Source organism: Lepidochelys olivacea, assembly GCF_965140295.1.
Source record: "Lepidochelys olivacea isolate rLepOli2 genome assembly, chromosome: 1".
Lineage (NCBI taxonomy): Eukaryota > Metazoa > Chordata > Testudines > Cheloniidae > Lepidochelys > Lepidochelys olivacea.
In genome coordinates this window covers 322,762,860-322,784,592 of record NC_140411.1, presented here as the reverse complement: position 1 = coordinate 322,784,592, position 21,733 = coordinate 322,762,860, and the positions used below count along the sequence as shown (strand labels likewise).

The 21,733-nt window shown below is 43.0% G+C and overlaps 1 protein-coding gene across 3 annotated transcripts in view; it reads left to right on the top strand.

Moving 5' to 3' along the window:
• The window catches only part of TBC1D22A (TBC1 domain family member 22A), a 438,694-nt gene that overhangs the window by 328,517 nt on the left and 88,444 nt on the right, over positions 1–21,733 (top strand). For all 3 annotated transcript variants that reach the window (XM_084629309.1, XM_084629310.1, XM_084629311.1), the window contains one exon: positions 15,316–15,411. In XM_084629309.1, the coding sequence (XP_084485435.1) occupies positions 15,316–15,411 (96 nt within the window). The remainder of the gene's footprint in view (positions 1–15,315; positions 15,412–21,733) is intronic.

The window sequence follows — 21,733 nt, the reverse complement described above, 5'->3', positions numbered from 1 at the left end:
CAGTTTCATGGGAGTAAATTTGAAGTGTACTTCTTACAAAACTCATTTTATTGATCCTGTAAATTTAACATAAACCTTACGCGCTCTCTTTTGCCTTTCACATTATGGTTCTTTTCCTTGAAATGTTAAAGGTATGTTGGTAACTTTTAAATGGCTATATATTATACTACTAATGAGTAACTATGCATTCATTAATTGAACGATTTAATGAATGCTTAAAAGGCAATCACATATCATGGCATTTGCTTTATTTATACTAAAGCAGAGACTGGCTGTAATCCTTTACTAGCAAGAAGTAGAACAAATTAATATTTGTCTATAATTAATTTAAAAGGTTTTGATTTTATTTATTTTAATTTCCTGATGTCAGTTGACATCTTTTTAAAATTATTATTGATCTTCGAGTGCTTGCGTATGTCCATTCCAGTGTAGGTATGCACATGCCGCATGCACTGCCACTAGAGAGTTTTTCCCTCAGTGATAGCCATCGAGTCAGCTCTGGTGCCTCCTGGAGATGCACCCTCATAGCACCGATATATAGGGGCCTGTTGCTGCACTGCCCCATCAGTTCCTTCTTATCGCCTGTGACAGTCACTGGAAATTCTGTTCATCCTTGCGCTCGCACAAGTATTCTCCCCAGTGGACTTTGTCTCTTTTTCCTGCCTATAGCTCATAAAATAGTAGTTAGTTATGATCGTTTTAGTGTTAGTTAGTAGTAATAGAGTAGGACCCCACTCCCTGGGGTTTTCCCTTCCCTGGCACCAGGGCATGCCTCGGTCTTTGGGGTTTTAAGCCATGTGAGGCTTGCCATAAGCCTATGCCAATTAGTTACCCCCACTCTGCTTGCCTTAAGTGTTTGGGGGAATTTCACCTGCAGGACCGCTGCAGTATTTGTAAGGGGTTCAAACCAGCGAGACTCAAATTCTTCCTCATGGAGGCAGCACTTCATTCCTCCTCGGAGCCAAGTCATAACTCACCACCGAGTACCTCCACCTCGTTGGGAACCACGCCGGCTTCTCTGAGGGACAGGGAGTGTAGCCCAGCCTCTCCGGCAATGAGAGAGGACTCCTTGTCTGTGTCCCAGGACTCAGCACTACCAGGGATCTCCAGTGCAGAGGAGATCTACCCCTCATGGGGATACTCGGCACCAATCTCAGTCACCAGTGCCACGCAAGGAACGACGACAGACAGATAATGGACACTCCCCAAATCCCAACCCATCACAAGGAGCCTGGCAGAGTGAGACCCATGTCAGGCCACTCACATCAATGGCTGCCAGTCTGGTACCGTCAACTCCAGCCTAGCGAGGGGAACCATAGAGTCTGGTACCATTGGACCCTCCTTGGAGGGAGAGCCATCAGAGTGTAGTGCTGGTACTTCCATCTGTTCCAGAGGCTTTTGAAGCAGCAGTAGACCTGCTATCCCTCCCAGTACCGCCTTCCCGGAACAGGCACTAGAAACAAAAACAGCTATGGCACCAAGACCACAGGTACTGCCAAAGGGAAAACCCACTATGAATTTGCAGCACTGGTCACTCCCCTCCTGGCACCATCAGACACAGCTCCCCTGTGGTCACTGGGGAGTGACTCCTTGCCTCACCATCGGACTCCAAACCAGAGTCCTACAGCTCCCAGAGGAGCCAGCAGAGGTCTGACTGCCAGCACCTGATGGCTGATATGAGCTAACGGTTTCTACCAACGACCTGGCCCGCACAGTGGCAGGTTCCTATGTAATAGCTTTTTTGGACCCAAGGGCCTCAGTCAAGGAAGTCATATTCTATTGTGTCAGAGGGTAGAGCTCCCCCACCTTTTCCATCTGTTCAGGGACTAGGTCCCAGCACCGAGCCCAGAACCGAACTTCAGGACCTGGCATCACAGGATTCTTCAGTTGCCAAAGGGAAGGAACAGAGTCCAGTAGTGGTCCTAGCATCCTTCTCCTCCCTAGATGAGGCAGTAACAGGAACTTCATTTGCTCCCACTCAAGATGACCACAGGGTGCACCAGGAACTTCTAAAGAGAATAGCCCAGGACCTGGAAATCCAGGTGGAGGACATCTCAGAAGCCTCCCATTCCCTGGTGGACATCTTGGCCCCTTCAGGCCAATCACGAGTGGCTTTGCCTCTGAACAGTTTTATCCTGGAGCTCTTTAAGGCCCTGTGGCAGACTTCAGCCTCCTTGCAACCCATGACAAAGAGGGTGGAGAGAAAGTATTTTGTGCCCCCCAAAAGGGGGTTGAATATCTGTACACCCATCCTCCCCCAGGGTTGCTAGTAGTATCAGCAGCAAATGAATGAAAGAGGTAGGGGGAGCACGAGCGTACCTCCAAGACCAAGGATGCTAAGAAGCTGGATCATTTTTTGGCAGAAAGATCTACTCCATGGCAGGACTATGGCTTCAAATTCCCAACCAGCAGGTGCTCCTGAGCTGCTATGACTTTAACACCTGGGGGGGCACTGACTAAATGTAAGGAGTTGCTGCCACAGGAATCTAGGACTGAGTTCTATGCTCTAGTTGAGAAGAGCACAGGAGTGGAGAAAGAGTCCCTGCAAGTGGCACTGGATGTTGCAGACTCATCTGCACAAACCATGACTTTGGCTGTGGCTATGAGGAGAAGCTTGTGGCTGCAGGCCTCGAGCCTTCCATATAAAATGCAACAAACAATTCAGGACCTTCAGGTATGTCTCAGTTTTCAGAGCAAACCAACTCTAAGCTCCACAGCTTAAAGGATTCAAGGGTCACCTTTAAAGTCGCTAGGCCTACACACACTGGCCCTGTTGAGGAAGCACTTTAAGCCCCAGCCTTTGCCTTGTTTCTACCAACCTCAGTCCAGGTAGGATTATAATAGGAGGTGGGGTAGGAGCTACAAAAGGAGGCCTCCGCCCAAGCCCTCATCAGCCCATGGGTCTGAGCCCGCGAGACAATTGTCTCAGTCTAAACAGGCCTTTTGAGGGTGTGCCCAAGGACGTTGTACCAGGGCAGTGTCTGGATCCAACCTTCCTAATGTTTGTGGACTGGCTATCTCACTTCTATTGGGCATGGGCCCATATTACCTCAGATCACTTGGTGCTACGCATGATAGGACTGGGATAAACTCTGCACGTCAGTTCTTCCCTGCCTCCCTACCCTCCCTCCCCGTCCCTCTTCAAGGACCCTACTCACGAATTCAGGAAGTGTGAATACCTCCGCAAGTGGGAGCAGTAGAGAAGGTTCCTCTGAAGCCAAGAGGGCTTCGTCAAGGGGTTTTACTTCCATTATTTCCTAATCTCAAAGGCCAATGGCAGTCTCTGACACATCCTGGACCTGCAAAACCTCAATAAACTCATGAAGAAGCTGAAGTTCCGCATGGTATCCTTGACCACCGTTCTTCTCAGATTCATTGTGGGCCAAGTACGCTATCAGTTCATGTTACTTCCATTTGGCCTGTTTTCACAAAATACGTGGTGGTTGTTGTGGCTTTCCAAAGGAAACAAAGGTTTCAGGTATATCCCTTTCTCGATGACTGGCTGATCAGAGGGCAGACCAGGGCGCAGGTGGAGGCAGACATACAGCTAATATTGTCAACCTTCCAGAAATTAGGCCTTTTGATAAATATGTGAAAATCCACAATCTCCCCCGTCCAAAAGATTCATAGGGGCGGTCCTTGATTCGGTCCAGACCAGAGCCTTACTTCTGGAAGCCACATTCCAGACCCTGGGCTTGATCATAGAGAGCGTCAGAAACCATCCCATCACCATGGCAAAAAATTGCCTGAAACTGCTGGGGCATATGGCATCAAGCATGTATGTAGTGAAACACTTGAGGCTGTGATTCAGACCTGCTAGCATCACTTTACTGACCAAGATGGGACTGCCTGGACATAGTGGTCACGCTTCCCTCTTCAGTGGTCACCTCCCTTTTATGGTGGCTGGATCGGGGGTCAGTGTGCGCAGGTGTCCCGTTCGCAAAACCACAGCTGTCAATGTCTCTAGTCACCGATGCTCCTGCCCTGGGTTGGGGGGCCCATCTGGGGATCCTCAGAACTCATGGCCTCTGGTCCCAGGAAGAGCTCTCACTCTACATCAACAAGAGGGAACTCAGAGCGGTGTGTCTTGCCTGCCAAATGTTCAAGCCCCATCTGAAAGGCACATTTGTGTCAGTGCTTACAAACAACACTACAGTGATGATCTAAATAAGGAGACAGGGTAGCAACATGCTCCTCTGACCTATGCCAGGAAGCCCCTTGCCTGTGGGAATTCTGCATAACCCACTCAACCCACTTTGAGGCCTCCTATCTTCTGGGGGAACAGAACAAGTTAGAGGATCATCTCAGCGGATCATCTCCAGTCATGAGTGGTCTATTGGCCCAGATGTCATGAAGGACATTTCTCAGAGGTGGGGAACTCCCCAGATAGACATGTGTCATAAATATAAAGGTACGGGTAACCACCTTTCTGTATACAGGACTATAAAATCCCTCCTGGCCAGAGGCAAAACCCTTTCACCTGTAAAGGGTTAAGAAGCTAAGATAACCTCGCTGGCACCTGACCAAAATGACCAATGAGGAGACCAGATACTTTCAAAGCTGGAGGGCACAGGAGGGACACAAAGGGTCGGTCTGTCTGTGTGATGCTTTTGTCGGGAACAGATCAGGAATGCTCTCAAACTTCTGTTAAGTTAGTAAGTAATCTAGCTAGAAATGCGTTAGATTTCCTTTTGTTAAATGGCTGGTAAAATAGGTTGTGCTGAATGGAATGTATATTCCTGTTTTTGTATCTTTTTGTAACTTAAGGTTTTGCCTAAAGGGATTCTCTATGTTTTGAATCTGATTACCCTGTAAGGTAATTTACCATCCTGATTTTACAGAGGTGATTTTTTTACTTTTTCTTTAATTAAAATTCTTCTTTTAAGAACCTGATTGCTTTTTCATTGTTCTTAAGATCCAAGAGTTTGGGTCTGTGTTCACTTATGTAAATTGGTGAGGATTTTTATCAAGCTTTCCCCAGGAAAGGGGCTGTAGGGCTTGGGGGGATATTTTGGGGGGAAGATGTCTCCAAGTGGGCTCTTTCCCTGTTCTTTGTTTAACACACTTGGTGGTGGCAGCATAGGGTTCAAGGACAAGGCAAAGTCTGTACCTTGAGGAAATTTTTAATCTAAGCTGGTAAGAATAAACTTAGGGGTCTTTCATGCAGGTCCCCACATCTGTACCCTAGAGTTCAGAGTGGGGAGGGAACCTTGACAACTTGTTTGCAACGAGGCGCAACAGGAAGTGTCTGTAGTTCTGCTCGCTCACAGATACGGTCCTTCTCCCATAGAAGGACCATCTCTTTTATGCATTGCCTCCCATTCCACTCATAAACAAGATTCTGCTTAAGGTCATAAAGGAGGGAACGAGCCTGATAACCTCGGCCTGGCCCCGTCAACACTGGTTCACCACCCTCCTGGACCTCTCGGTGGAAACACCAATCACCCTGCTTCTGTTTCTGGATCTCCTCTCCCAGGATCACAGATGCCTACCTCATCCGAACCTTGAATCCCTCCATCTCATTGCCTGAAAGCCATGGCTGAGCCCCTCAGAGCTAGCATTCTCAGGTCAAGTTCAAGAAGTTCTTTGAGGGAGCAGAAATCCATCCACTAGGGCCATGTACCTGGCAAAATGGAAGAGGTTCTCAATTTGGTCAGCACAGAAAAAGGTCTCACCCATCCGAGCATCAATGCAGTTTGTTCTGAACTATTTGCTACACCTGAAGCAGCAAGGCCTATCAGTGTCATTGATTAGAGTACACCTGGCAGCAATTTTGGTTTTCCATGCAGGGGTAAATGGCGGGTCAATTTTTGCTAACTTGCTCTGTAGATGCGTTCTTAAGGGGCTGGACAGACTGTACTCTCAGGTGAGACAGCTGGTCCCGCCCTGGGACCCTCACCCAACTTTTCTCCCAAAGGTGATGTTGCATTTCCACAATAACCAGGACATCTTTCTTCCCATCTTCTACCCAAAACTGCACGTAGATAACAAGGAACAGAGGCTATATTGGCTAGACATCAGACGAGCATTGGTCTCCTACATAGAAAGGACTAAATCATTTAGGAAAACTTGTCATTGAACTCCAGTCCCACCTCCTACAGCTGCTTGGGAGCCACCTACATTGGAATGGACATGAGCAAGAAGAAAAACAAAAACTGTTTCTAACCTTCTATAACTGTTGTTCTTCAAAATGTGTTGCTCATATGCTTTCCAAAACCCACCTTCCTACACCTCTGTCTGAGCTGGCCAGCAAGAAGGAACTCAGGGCGGCGGGGCAGAAGGCCCCTATATATCAGCGCTAAGAGGGCAAACTTTCAGGGGCCCTAGAGCCGATCCGATGGATACCACTGAGGGAAAAGCTTTCCAGCGGCGGTGCCCACGGCATGTGCACCCCTATATTTAAATTGACATGAGTAACATATCTCAAAGAACAACAGTTACAGAAAGTTAGTAACCATTTTTTATTTGAGAAAGCTATAAAGGAATTTTAATGATGCAACTAAACAGGAAAAATCTTTCATTTTCTGTTAATTATGTTCAGAATAAGGTAGAAAAGGTTTTTGACCTCTACATGGCTTTCTGGATTTTTAAATGTTTTTTTTTTTTCAATTTCTTCATATTTTCTTGAACAAAAACTGATGTGATAATTGGTATTGAATGCTGTTCCTACAGCTACATCATCTTCAGGTGTCATTTTATCCAATTTCATATGTTAAACAGTCAGCTCTGAACCCAGTATTTAAATAGAAATTCTCTAGGAGTATGTCTACACTAGGAAAAAAGTGTGGTTGTTACAATGAAGTAATGAACACATGATAGCTCATATGGTAAAAATCCTAGTGCAGAGCAGGCAAGTTATAATTTTACTCTGCTTAGCTGATCAAAATGAATCTAAAAGGGGAGTTTAGGTAAAACTACAACTTGTCCTGTTTCAGAGTAACAGCCGTGTTAGTCTGTATTCGCAAAAAGAAAAGGAATACTTGTGGCACCTTAGAGACTAACCAATTTATTTGAGCATAAGCTTTCATGAGCTACAGCTCACTTCATCGGATGCATACTGTGGAAAGTGTAGAAGATCTTTTTATACACACAAAGCATGAAAAAATACCGCCTCCCACCCCACTCTCCTGCTGGTAATAGCTTATCTAAAGTGATCACTCTCCTTACAATGTGTATGATAATCAAGATGAGCCATTTCCAGCACAAATCCAGGGTTTAACAAAAACGTCTGAGGGGGGGAGTAGGAAAAAACAAGGGAAAATAGGTTACCTTGCATAATGACTTAGCCACTCCCAGTCTCTATTCAAGCCTCAGTTAATTGTATCCAATTTGCAAATGAATTCCAATTCAGCAGTCTCTCGCTGGAGTCTGGATTTGAAGTTTTTTTGTTGTAATATCGCAACTTTCATGTCTGTAATCCCGTGACCAGAGAGATTGAAGAGTTCTCCGACTGGTTTATGAATGTTATAATTCTTGACGTCTGATTTGTGTCCATTTATTCTTTTACGTACAGACTGTCCAGTTTGACCAATGTACATGGCAGAGGGGCATTGCTGGCACATGATGGCATATATCACATTGGTGGATGTGCAGGTGAACGATCCTCTGATAGTGTGGTTTTAGTTGGGCGCTGAAGGTGACCGCTAGTGGTGTTCTGTTATTTTCTTTGTTAGGCCTGCGGAAGTGAAGAAACAGATTGATAGAGCCAGAAGAGTTCCCAGAAGTCACCTACTACAGGACAGGCCTAACAAAGAAAATAACAGAACGCCACTAGCCGTCACCTTCAGCCCCCAACTAAAACCCCTCCAACACATTATTAAGGATCTACAACCTATCCTGAAGGATGACCCAACACTCTCACAAATCTTGGGAGACAGGCCAGTCCTTGCCTATAGACAGCCCCCCAACCTGAAGCAAATACTCACCAGCAACCACATACCACACAACAGAACCACTAATCCAGGAACCTATCCTTGCAACAAAGCCCGTTGCCAACTGTGCCCACACATCTATTCAGGGGACACCATCGCAGGGCATAATAACATCAGCCACACTATCAGAGGCTCGTTCACCTGCACATCCACCAATGTGATATATGCCATCATGTGCCAGCAATGCCCCTCTGCCATGTACATTGGTCAAACTGGACAGTCTCTACGTAAAAGAATAAATGGACACAAATCAGATGTCAAGAATTATAACATTCATAAACCAGTCGGAGAACACTTCAATCTCTCTGGTCACGGGATTACAGACATGAAAGTTGCAATATTACAACAAAAAAACTTCAAATCCAGACTCCAGCGAGAGACTGTTCAATTGGAATTCATTTGCAAATTGGATATAATTAATTTAGGCTTGAATAGAGACTGGGAGTGGCTAAGTCATTATGCAAGGTAACCTATTTCCCCTTGTTTTTTCCTACTCTCCCCCTCCTCAGACGTTCTTGTTAAACCCTGGATTTGTGCTGGAAATGGCCCACCTTGATTATCATACACAATGTAAGGAGAGTGGTCACTTTAGATAAGCTATTACCAGCAGGAGAGTGGGTTTGTGGGGGGGGGGGACCTGGATTTGTGCTGGAAATGGCACAACTTGATTATCATACACATTGTAAGGAGAGTGATCACTTTAGATAAGCTATTACCAGCAGGAGAGTGGGGTTGTGGGAGGTATTTTTTCATGCTTTGTGTGTATAAAAAGATCTTCTACACTTTCCACAGTATGCATCTGATGAAGTGAGCTGTAGCTCACGAAAGCTTATGCTCAAATAAATTGGTTAGTCTCTAAGGTGCCACAACTTGTCCTGTCTATACTAAGATTTATGTGTTAATTATCATATATTAGCTATCATGTTGTAAAAACATGCCTTTTTCCTAAGGCACTTATTCCTAAACTTTTTCCTGCCACGATTCCCAAATTAATTCGCTTTTTTTTTTTCTCCTGGCATCGCACGTCCCTTGTTTCAGTTCAAGTGGAAATTCAAAAGTTTCCTGAAAAGATTGGCGCTACCCTGTTTTTATGACTGCTTGATTTGGTCAAGCTTATGTTTGGACTCACCTGCCTGCTAACAGGGAATGGAAGGCTCCACTGACTTCTTCCCACTTGCACTTACTCTCCTGGTATGAGAAGCAGCTGCTAAGAGGGGGTTTTCCACTCTTTAGGGTACTGCAGTTGTTCCAATGACACTCCCCCTCCCCCTTGTGCAAGGACCATTCATAAGTACAATATGTATTGTCAGATATGTAAGTATCTGGCAGAGAAATTAGTGATCTGTCCTGCCTGCATTGATTCCTTAATTGTCCATTATACTTGGCAACAAAGCACTTTTGAGTTTTATACCACAACTGGATTATTATTATTGTTGATAATATTAATAATAATAGATATTGTATAATGCAGGAAAATAGGGTCAGTGATGGTAGATTGTGTTCTCTCTAAATCAAGACTGAACCAGTGCTACTTCATAATTATGGGGCACTGGCATTGTCTTTCAAGTAAAAAGCAAAACTGAAATTCTGACAAACATATTTGTGGGGCCCCCTGGGGAATGAAGGGGCCAGGAGCAAGAGCACAGCGGGCAGGGTGGATTTGATTTAAATCATGATTTAAAATACTGGTCAGGAAGACTCGATTTAATCATGGTTTTCTACATAAAAGTGCATTCTTGTTGGTTATTATAAACTTAATACATATTCTTCACAACTCAGAGATAGATGTAGGTTTCATTTTTAAAAGTTACACACTATACATTTTTAAAGTGATTTATTTTAAAAACTTTTCAGATGAGTTTTACAGCTATATCAGAAAATGAATTATTGTTTGGTTATTTCATTTACCAAAGATAATTGAAGCAGATATTTATGAAGTCATTGGGAGGTCAACTATCTCCAATTTAACAGGTTAATCATTAATATTTGGAGGATTTTCTTGCTATGTTGTGTTAGGAGGAGAACATCACCAGACAGACATTTAAATTGTTTTATTTAACTAAAACAACAACTTTAAGTATTTTGGATATTTTTCTTCAACGGCAAACATAATATTTTAACAAAAAAACGTATGTCCCTCACTTCTCACATTTATCTCCAGACTTCTTCTCATTGTCCGCCCCCAACAATCTTCTATTCATTGAACTTTTTGAAACTTTTCACTTTTAAAGAGAGGTAAGGGATTGACTCTGTGTACACAAATTTGCAGAGGGACAATAGGGATGAGGTCTGTTATTTCTCACGTCTATATATTTATTTATTTATTTAAAAACATTGTTGCTGTTAACAAGCATGTTACCTCTGGAGACACACATCCACAGTTTGAGAACTGCAAAACTAAGCATCTCTGATGGTATCTTCTAGACTGAACACTGAGTCCCACTGGGTAGATAGAAAGATTAACCTAAATAATCTGTACAGAAGCCCCTGGAACCCCATAAAATTGGGTCCCTAATCGATGAACTATTATAACTCATTTGCAAAACTTTTCTTAAACATTATATGCATATATTTTCTCATACTGTAGAATTAGAATTTATAATCCCTATTCCATGATGATCTTAGTTTTAATTAAGATATATTATAATTATCTTTAGATAGGTTTTTTCCCTCAAAAATCAGATTTTTGAGTATTTTAAAAAAAAAATCATTGATTTTTATCCACCCTGACAGCGGGGCGTGGTGGGGGAGGATTGGTCCCCAGCTGGAGCAAGGCAGGAGCCAGGGGCAATATGAACACCGTGGGGCATGGGGGAAGGATTAGTCCCTGTTGATGGGAGCAATGTAGGGGCTGGGGGCAAAAGCGAAGCGTGGCGGGAGCTAGCATTGGTCTCTGGAGCAAGGGAGGGGCCGGGGTAAACTGCAAACGCAGCAGGGCTGGGGAGGGGGTAAACAGGATCCTCCCCCGGCCCCTTCCCACATAGAGCAGGTACCTACCTTCTCCCTGGTTCTAGCCCATTCTTTTTGTCTCTCTCTGCACTGAGCTGAGGGTGGGGGTGCACTGAGCACAGAGCTGGGGGTGCAGGGTCTGGGACGGAGTTACGGTGCAGGAGCAGGCTGGGGGTTGGGGTGCAGGGTCTGGCCAGGAGCTAGAGTGAGGGAGGGGGCTCAGGGTTGGGGCAGGAGGTTGAGGTGTGGAGCACTTACCTGGGGCATCTCCCATTTGGTGTGAGGGGTGCAGGTGGGAATGTGAGGGGGGGTGCAGGAGATCCTGTTTGGTGGTCAGGGTGGGAGTGGGTATGTGGGGGGGTGCAGGAGTCAGGGTTGGGAGCGTGAGGGGGTGCAGGAGTCAGGGCATGGGGTGGGGGGTATGGGTATGTGTGGGGGGTGCAGGAGTCAGGGCAGAGGGCTGGGGGTGTGTGAGGGGGTGCAGGAGTCAGGGCATGGGGTGGGGGGTATGGGTATGTGTGGGGGGTGCAGGAGTCAGGGCAGAGGGCTGGGGGTGTGTGAGGGGGTGTAGGAGTCAGGGCTTGGGGCTGGGAGCACCCCCAGAACCCCAGCCCAGAGCCCCAACCCCCTGCCCTGAGAGTCTTGCAGCAGGGGGCTGGAGGGACATGCCCTGATTCCACCCCCTTCTCCAAGGCCCCCCTCGTGTGGGCGATCAGCTGTTTGGTGGCAGGGAGAGGGGGAGGGCCAGGAACGCGGCACACTGTGGGAAGAGGCAGGGGATGGGGGAGCTTGGCTGCTGATGGAGTCTGTCCTGCAGCAGGAGCCGGCAGGACCAAGCTTCTGCCCGCTGCCTTGGCAGGAGAGAGCGGTGGGCAGGGGACAGAGAAGAGCTGGCTGGGACGGGACCACTTTCGAGCCTGGGACCGGCACCATGGTAAATCCGGTACTCCCTCTGCCCTCTCTGATGGTGTTCAAGACTGTTGTTTTTAATCCAAGCAAATTCCAACACAAGGAATTGCATTTTCTTCTTCGAGTAGTGTCCCTATAGGTGCTCCACTACAGGTGTGCTTGCGTCCCTGCACTGCTGATTAGAGATCTTCAGTAGCAGTGTCTGTTGGGCCCGCACATGCACTCTCTCTCCTCATGCCTTGCCATAAGGCTAGCCAACCTTCTCAACCACCCCGGCTAGAGACAAAGCTATTCAAAGTCTGTTACAACCTTACTTTCATTTTACGTGTCTATAGCTAGTCAATCTCCAAGTACTGAGTTGTAGTTGTAGAGTTTTTTCCCCTTCTTTCTTATTTTCTTCCTTAAAAAAAGACTTTATTTTCCTCCGTGTTATTTTCTTGTTGGGGACCCTTCCCACAACAAAGTATGCCTGGTTCACCGGGCTTCAAGAAGTGTGTCTCCTGCAAAGAGGCTATCCCAGTTGCAGACAATCACTCCTCCCAGTGTGTACGCTTACTCGGGGAAGGCCACATTCCACAGAAGTGTGGTCTCTGCCAGCAACTCAGGCCCAGGTCTTGCATGGACAGGGAGTTGAGACAGAAGATAATATTTCTGGGGGAGTCCTTCCAACCCTCCCCAGACCCACACCAAAAGTCACCTAGCAGATGTTATTCTTCCCTACAATGGTCAACATCCAAAGGCTATGGGTCAAAGAACCAGCCACTGACCCCTCTCGTAAGTCATCAAAAAGGAGAGCAAGAAGTCCTCACGCTAGTGAGCCCCACACTATTCCTAAACAATCTCCGGCATGCTTGATATTCTCAGTACTGCCAGCACCAAGACATTTTCAGCCCAGTACCCATGGCTCATGAAGATCTACAGTGGCAGGTGCTGTCGATGTAACTACGGACCCAATGGGCACACACCCGAAGTCAACGGCACCGATGGACAAGGACAGGAGTCACCACTGCACTAGTCCACATTCAGGCTTCACGTGCAATGCCTCCAGATGTATGTTTCTCCACAGAAAATATATAGCCTGTTTAAAACAAGAAGAAAAGTCTAACTCAATGAATTATATAACAAATGCCCCAACCTCAAGTATGTGTGTTGCACACAAAATTGTAGGAAAGCAATGAGAAATAGTTCTGCAATGACCAGCTAAGATGATTAAGAAAACATCCAGACTTCTGTTAGATTTTTATGAAGGACAATTACTATATTTTATATTTACTTATATTATTTGGTTAAATATCTTAACTAAATTGTACTCCCTCTATTTATCAGAGCTATAGTTTTCTAACTTCAAAAAACTAATTAATTTTTTTCCAAAATTTTGATCTAATGAGACTTCTCTATAGTGTGTGTTCTCTGTAAACCAATGCTAACACCAAAAATAAGTTGGATCATAGTTTTCTTATTTCAATTTTACTAGTTCAGCAGTAATTGGAAATCAGTCTCAAATAAAATTCTACCCAGTTACATTTTTAAATAGGCCACAGATCTTGCTTTAGGGAAATACTTTTCTTTAATACTGTACATGGAGATCATGCCTTTGGACTAACTCTTTAGTATGTTTGTGAAATCTAAACTACGGCCAAGAGCCATAGAAAATGACCTTTGTTGGGGATTCAAATAAATGACTCCAAAATGCATTAGGAAAACGAGCAGATTTGGTTACAAAATTGGGGCCTGCAACTGATTGTGTGCCAGAATTAAACTGTAGTGTTCATGTTATTAAATGCAGAGAGGGTACAATTTTTGTTGGATTTAATGTGATACGTTAGCAGCTGGTCAACACCCACCAAACTTTACATTTTATTTTTTCAAAAAAGGTAACAAATGGACACAGCACTGTATTACTACAGTGAAAAGGCTTGAGAAAGAAATTGTGACTGGGTTCGGTCACAGAGACCCCCTTGGGACGGTCACCTGATGTGCTGGAATTACCTTTGAGCCCATTTCCCCTGCCAGCTCGGGACTCCAGAACCCTGCCTTGTTGAGCCAGACATGCCAGCATGCTGCAAACACAGACCCAGGTCTGGTCCATGCCCCAAAGCTGCAGACTTTAACAAAAAACTGCTCAGCAGATCACCTATCTCCATCACCCAGTTCCCAATGGGATCCAAACCCCAAATAAATCCGTTTTACTCTCTATAAACCTTATACAAGGTAAACTCATGGTTGTCTGCCCTCTATAACACTGATATGCACAGCTGTTTGCTCCCCCAGGTATTAATCACTTACTCTGGGTTAGTTAATAAACAAACGTGATTTTGTTAAGTATAAAAAGTAGGATTTAAGTGGTTTCATGTAATAACAGAAGGAACAAAGTAAGTTACCAAGCAAAATAAAACAAAACACGCAAGTCTAAGCCTAGTACGTTAAGAAACTGAATACAGGTAAATCTCACCCTCAGAGATGTTTCAATAAGCTTCTTTCACAGACTAGACTCCTTCCTAGCCTCGTCCCAATCCTTTCCCCTGGTACAGCACTTGTTAGTTCCAGCTCAGGTGGTAACTAGGGGATTTCTCATGACTGACCGCCCTCTTTGTTCTGTTCCACCCCCTTTTATAGCTTTGGCACAAGGTGGGAAACTTTTGTCTCTCTGGTTCCCCCACCTCTAAATGGAAAAGCAACTGGTTTAAGATGGATTTCTGTATCATGTGATATGGACCTCATTCTTCCAGGGCTGGCCCGCAGGTACCCAGGGAGGTTTGCAAGTAAACAGAGCCATTTACCACCAAATGTCTTAGTTAATGGCAGCCATCAAGGTTCTAAACCACCATTAATGGCCCACACTTTGCATAATTACAATAGGACTTCAGAGTTATGCTTCATATTTCTAGCTTCAGATACAAGAATGATTCCTACATACAAATAGGATGAACACACTCAGTGAGATTATAGGGTTTGTAATGATACCTTACAAGAGACCTTTTGTATAAAGCATATTCCAGTTACATCATATTTACACTCATAAGCATATTTCCATAAAACATATGTAGTGCAACGTCACAGAAATGAATATTAGATTGAACTTCGACACTCAAAGTAGTGGACATGGGGCATATGGTTGTAACACTGGGTTTGGGGGAGTGTGCTTGAGCTTACAGTAATTCATAGAACATAGTTACTAAAGGGAAAAGCCTGGAATGGGCTGGAAAGAAAGTAGTTTAACTTTGAGAAATATGCACCCAGGCCTGGTTCTCAGTATAGGATATAGTCTATGGATGCTTATAACAGAGATGAAGTCATAATACATTTGGGATGTGAAAAATAGAGTTTTAAGTCCCTTAAATCTAATAAGATTCTAGACCTAATGAAGATTAAGAAAGCACATAGTCTGTGTTCTTTGTTTCTCTTAAACATTTGATATCGTCAACACCAAGTCAATATTGAATGTCTTATATATAATTGGGGTAAAATGACATAAGTAAAGTAATGACTCAGTAAATTTAATTTCTGTTTGTTTTTTGTTTTTTAGTCTGAACCTGAGGGTTTTTCTCATTTTCACTTGTACGTCTGTGCTGCCTTCCTTGTCAGGTGGAGGAAAGAGATACTGGAAGAAAGAGACTTTCAAGTAAGTAAATATGTTTTTATTCAACCCTGCAGATATCTACGGATATATTTTTCCCAGCAGGACATTATTTACAGGATTACTTGTGTATGAATTTGACAGAGCAACAACAGTTGTACTAAAATTGACCATGTTTGACTCTCTTTGTAAGTGTCAGCTCTTGTACCTGAAGTGATTGTCTGTAAACAGCAGCAGATAGTGGGGTGTGGTATGTGGGAGGAAGTACACTCTCAAGAAAGTTTTACTTAAACTGAGACAGTCACTGAGGCAAAGATTTCAGGAAACATTATAATAGGGAAACTTTGGGAATTTCACAGTGAGATTTTCTAAAAATGTAAGTGGCTGAGGGTAAATTGAGCTATACATTTTATCTTAAAATGTGATGGTGGTGATTCCTATTTATTATCATTAATATTTGTATAGCATCAATGATGTGCATGGCACTTCTACATAAATTAGAAAGACATAGGCCCAAATAAGCAAACATGCATGGAATGGCCTATTTTTCAAAAATGCCAGGCAGACACAATTCCACATCTTTGAAAACCAGACTGTTTACTCCAGTGCCTAACTATGAATATAGGGACTTATTTTGGGTGCCCACATTTGAAAACTTTAGCCAGTTTTTGGCCAAAAGAGCTTACAGTCTAAATGTGCCTAAAAAAGACAGGGGAAATGACATTAGATATGGAGCAGAGAAGAGGGAGTACACAGAATGAAGTTATAGAACTGCTTTGTTAGTACAATTCATGTTACATTAGTTTCTTCTTTTTAGAGATTATTCAAATTGTTAGCAGAAGAGAATGGGTTATATTGCTGGAATGATTCTGAAATAAGATGGATAGACAGGGATTGGGTTCCAAGATGCAGATATTAGTGAGGACATTGTAGTTGTTTGCAATGGGATTTACACCAGTGTAGAGGAGGGAAGAATTTGGCTGCTTTTTTAAGGTCGCCTATATTTGTAGAACTTAGATTGTTTGTTTATTTCACACAAAAATAGTAGTTTGATTTTATGATGTTATTACTTTTCTCTAAATACTACATATGCAATAGCTAAGAAGATGTAAACTGCTGAAATATACTGCCCCCTTGCAAGCCATGCATGGGAGCCCTGCCCAGATTAATTAATTGATTTAACAAAACAAAATTAATTGATTTATTGAGGCAGTTTTAATTAACGTTGGGCGGCCCTCCTAACCACAATTAAAACACTCAATGCTGCCTCCCCACCGGTGAATCAACTCTGAGTAGCTCCCCATGAATAACTTAATTCATATTGCCTCCTAACATGCTACCAGGCTACTTCAATTTACGCCATTTCCCAAACGATATCTTAATGCTGGACACCTCTCCCTCCCAATTATATGTTAGCACTGAGCACCATCCCCTCCATTAAATCCATTTATGCTGTTTTCTGCTCCCAGAGCCTATAGCATCTTCCTCATCGCCTACACACACTCGGTAGATAAGACACATATGTAAATAGAAAATATGGGGTGAAATATTATAGTCTTTTTTTCTTCTGCATGTATACATGGAGGGTAAGTAATACAAAGGAGAGTAACTTTAATACCATAATATAAGCGTTAAATTTCAAAGCTTTGCTTGGAAAATTATTTACTTGTGACTGTTGCAGTTCATTGTTTTTTATGATCAATTTGATATCTCCTTACAAGATATTAGGATGATTTGAAAAATAAATGAAAGATGAAATACTAAGTTGGGATATTATTAGATTGGTTCCAGATCCTCAAAATGCTTAGTTAATTCAAGAGCTCAGAGGACATACTCAGCAGGAATATATCTGGCTCAAGATTGCCTTTTGCCTTTCGGTCAGCCTTCTTCGCTCTTGGAATAAACAAATTAAATATATTCATTTCAGCTACCAGGACTTTACTGTTCAAAGATCCAAGCTTTGATGCAACGTCTGAGTATTTTATAAGAGACAGCTGTACTGCTGCATTATTAATGTACAAATGAACAGATTCTGCCTGTTTGTGTGAGCACATTGCCTGCTACTGTTTTCTCCCACTCTTTCAGTCACCTTTGTGCCCCGCAAATGTTGGGAGTGAAATACATTAGACTCATTTCTTGTAGACACCATGGTAGAAATGATGCACCAGGTCTGATAAGTTAGTGTATGGAAGAAACTGTAAATATTCTAAAAGAAAAGGAGTACTTGTGGCACCTTAGAGACTAACAAATTTATTTGAGCATAAGCTTTCGTGAGCTACAGCTCACTTCATCGGATGCATTCAGTGGAAAATACAGTGGGGAGATTTATATACATAGAGAACATGAAACAATGGGTGTTACCATACACATTGTAAAGAGAGTGATCACTTAAGGCGAGCTATTACCAGCAGGAGAGTGGGGGCGGAAAAACTGTTTGTAGTGATAATCAAGGTGGGCCATTTCCAGCAGTTGACAAGAACATCTGAGGAACAGTGAGGGGTGGGAGGGAATAAACAAGGGGAAATAGTTTTACTTTGTGTAATGACCCATCCGCTCCCAGTCTCTATTCAAGCCTAAGTTAATTATATCCAGTTTGCAAATTAATTCCAATTCAGCAGTCTCTTGTTGGAGTCTGTTTTTGAAGTCTTTTTGTTGAAGAATTGCAATTGTCCTCACCATAACTATTTCACATTTGGGGACAATGTATACCTTCAAATAAGCAGCACTGCTATGGGTACCCGCATGGCCCCACAGTATGCCAACATTTTTATGGCTGACTTAGAACAACGCTTCCTCAGCTCTCGTCCCCTAATGCCCCACTCTTGTTGCGCTACATTGATGACATCTTCATTATCTGGACCCATGGAAAAGAAGCCCTTGAGGAATTCCACCATGATTTCAACAATTTCCATCCCACCATCAACCTCAGCCTGGACCAATCCACACAAGAGATCCACTTCCTGGACACTACACTACAGTGCTAATAAGCGACGGTCACATAAACACCACCCTATACCGGAAACTTGCTGACCACTATTCCTACCTACATTCCTCCAGCTTTCATCAAGACAACACCACACGATCCATTGTCTACAGCCAAGCTCTAAGATACAACCTCATTTGCTCCAACCCCTCAGACAGAGACAAACACCTACAAGATCTCTATCAAGCATTCTTACAACTACAATATCCACCTGCTGAAGTGAAGAAACAGATTGACAGAGCCAGAAGAGTACCCAGAAGTCACCTACTACAGGACAGGCCCAACAAAGAAAATAATAGAATGCCTCTAGCCATCACCTTCTGCCCCCAACTAAAATCTCTCCAACGCATCATCAAGGATCTACAATCTATCCTGAAGGATGACCCATCACTCTCACAGATCTTGGGAGACAGGCCAGTCCTTGCTTACAGACAGCCCCCCAACCTGAAGTAAATACTCACCAGCAACCACACACTACACAACAGAACCACTAACCCAGGAACCTATCCTTGCAACAAAGCCCGTTGCCAACAGTGTCCACATAGCTATTCACGGGACACCATCATCGGGCCTAATCACATCAGCCACACTATCAGAGGCTCGTTCACCTGCACATCTACCAATGTGATATATGCCATCATGTGCCAGTAATGCCCCCCTGCCATGTACATTGGTCAAACTGGACAGTCTCTACGTAAAAGAATAAATGGACACAAATCAGACGTCAAGAATTATAACGCTCAAAAACCAGTTGGAGAACACTTCAGTCTCTTTGGTCACTCAATTACAGACCTAAAAGTTGCAATTCTTCAACAAAAAAACTTCAAAAACAGACTCCAACGAGAGACTGCTGAATTGGAATTAATTTTCAAACTGGATACAATTTACTTAGGCTTGAATAGAGACTGGGAATGGATGGGTCATTACATAAAGTAAAACTATTTCCACTTGTTTATTCCTCCTCACCCACCCACCACTGTTCCTCAGACTTCTTGTCAACTGCTGAAAATGGCCCACCTTGATTATCACTACAAATGGTCGTTCCCCCCCCCGCTCTCCTGCTGGTAATAGCTCACCTTAAGTGATCACTCTCATTACGGTGTGTTTGGTAACACCCATTGTTTCATGTTCTCTATGTATATAAATCTCCCCACTGTATTTTCCACTGAATGCATCCAATGAAGTGAGCTGTAGCTCACGAAAGCTTATGCTCAAATAAATTTGTTAGTCTCTAAGGTGCCACAAGTCCTCCTGTTTGCGAATACAGACTAACACAGCTGCTGCTCTGAAACCTGTAAATACTTTGTCACTGATCCCTTTGACAGTAGACACTATGCATTAGATGATCTTCCTAAGCAGGTGCACGGACCACTGCCCTTTGTTCATTCATATCACTCCTTAAGAGCCCCACTTCTACAAGAAATGAGTCTGTCATAAATATAAAGGGAAGGGTAAACACCTTTAAATCCCTCCTGGCCAGAGGAAAAACCCTTTCACCTGTAAAGGGTTAAGAAGCTAAGATAACCTTGCTGGCACCTGACCAAAATGACCAATGAAGAGACCAGATACTTTCAAAGCTGGAGTGGGGGGAAACAAAGGGTCCTCTCTGTCTGTGTGATGCTTTTGCCGGGACCAGAGCAGGAATGCAGGTTAGAACTCCTGTAAAGAGTTAGTAAGCAATCTAGTTAGATATGCATTAGATTCTGTTTTGTTTAAATGGCTGATAAAATAAGTTGTGCTGAATGGAATGTATATTCCTGTTTTTGTGTCTTTTTGTAACTTAAGGTTTTGCCTAGAGGGATTCTCTATGTTTTGAATCTGACTATTCTGTAAGGTATTTCCCTTCCTGATTTTACAGAGGTTTTTCTTTTACTTTTTCTTCAATTAAAATTCTTCTTTTAAGAACCTGATTGGTTTTTCCTTGTTCTTAAGAGCCAAGGGTTTAGGTTTGTGTTCACCTGTGTAAATTGGTGAGGATTTTTATCAAGCCTTTCCCAGGAAAGGGGGCGTAGTGCTTGGGGGGATATTTTGGGCGGAAAGACTTTTCCAAGTGGGCTCTTTCCCTGTTCCTTGTGTAAAACTTTGGTGGTGACAGCTTTTAACCTAAGCTGGTAAGAATAAGCTTAGGGGGTCTTTCATGCAGGTCCCCACATCTGTACCCTATAGTTCAGAGTGGGGAAGGAAGCTTGACAGAGTCAGAGATATTTTTATTGCATTTATTTTAAGAGTTGTTTTTTGCTCTACCATGCTATGCTCTAGCCTTTGCCGAGTCAGAATGTAATCTCATTGATGATTCTATTTCCTCTTCTTCCCTTTTATTTTATTACCCTCTTTGTTGAATTACCTGTACTTTCCCATTCAATATATTCAAAAGATTTCCCCCACAAATACTTTTACAGATCTAATTCTGCTACCTAAAATGGCACTCACTAAGAACTTGTCATGAATTCAGTCCTGTGGGCTGAGTTTTTGTGCAGTTTAAAATACAATAATATCTCTCAAAGGATTTAGGTTTTCAAAGCTCTATCTAAACAGTACTTACAACAGTTTGTGAAGGGATATATTATACATGAGGAACTTGAAGCACAGAGGTAAAATGATTTTGCCCAAGGTCCCATGGGAATGTCAGAGCCAAGATTAGAACTCAGGAATTCATGGCTCTCAGACCTAAACTCAGTCCAATAGACTACACTGCCTCATAAAATAACGCATTGTTTGGTGAGCCATACAGGATATCACTTAAAAGTAGGCTAGAGTATAGTTATTTGTTCTTCTTATGATTATGTATCCACCTTATTTTAGACATCTCTCTTAGTTTTATCACCATTATATTGTCAATGCCAGGAGGCTTTGACCTTAAAGAATAAGCTGTGATTTATGCTATACTGCGTATTTTTCCAATTGCAGTTTGCTATTTTTCTGATATATTACCACAATTATCATGAAACTAAAACTGTGTGTTTTATCTGCCGCAGTAACAGAATCATAGTTCAGGTTGTTACAATATTCAGTGGTAACAGATACTTAAAATCTTTATTTTGTAAAATATTTCACTGAGATGGGAAAATCCGAAGTATAGAATATAAACTTAGAGTACTAGTTGAATTTTTCATGGTGGCTTGATCAAAAATGAATTGATAGAGATAATAGGAGAATTTAATTGTAATTTCTATTTACATTTCCATTCAATTCACTACCCTTATTATTGACTAAAGCCATGAACGTCAACCTCAAAAGATGTTTAGGGAAGAGCTGCTGAACACGCCTTCCATTTTTTAAAAAAAGTTAGTACAGAGTTTATGCAAGGTCATTTCCAGCCCAGACCCCAGGTCTCTAACAGGATAAATCCCAATCTAGTTCACTGTACAATAATTCCTTTCAGAG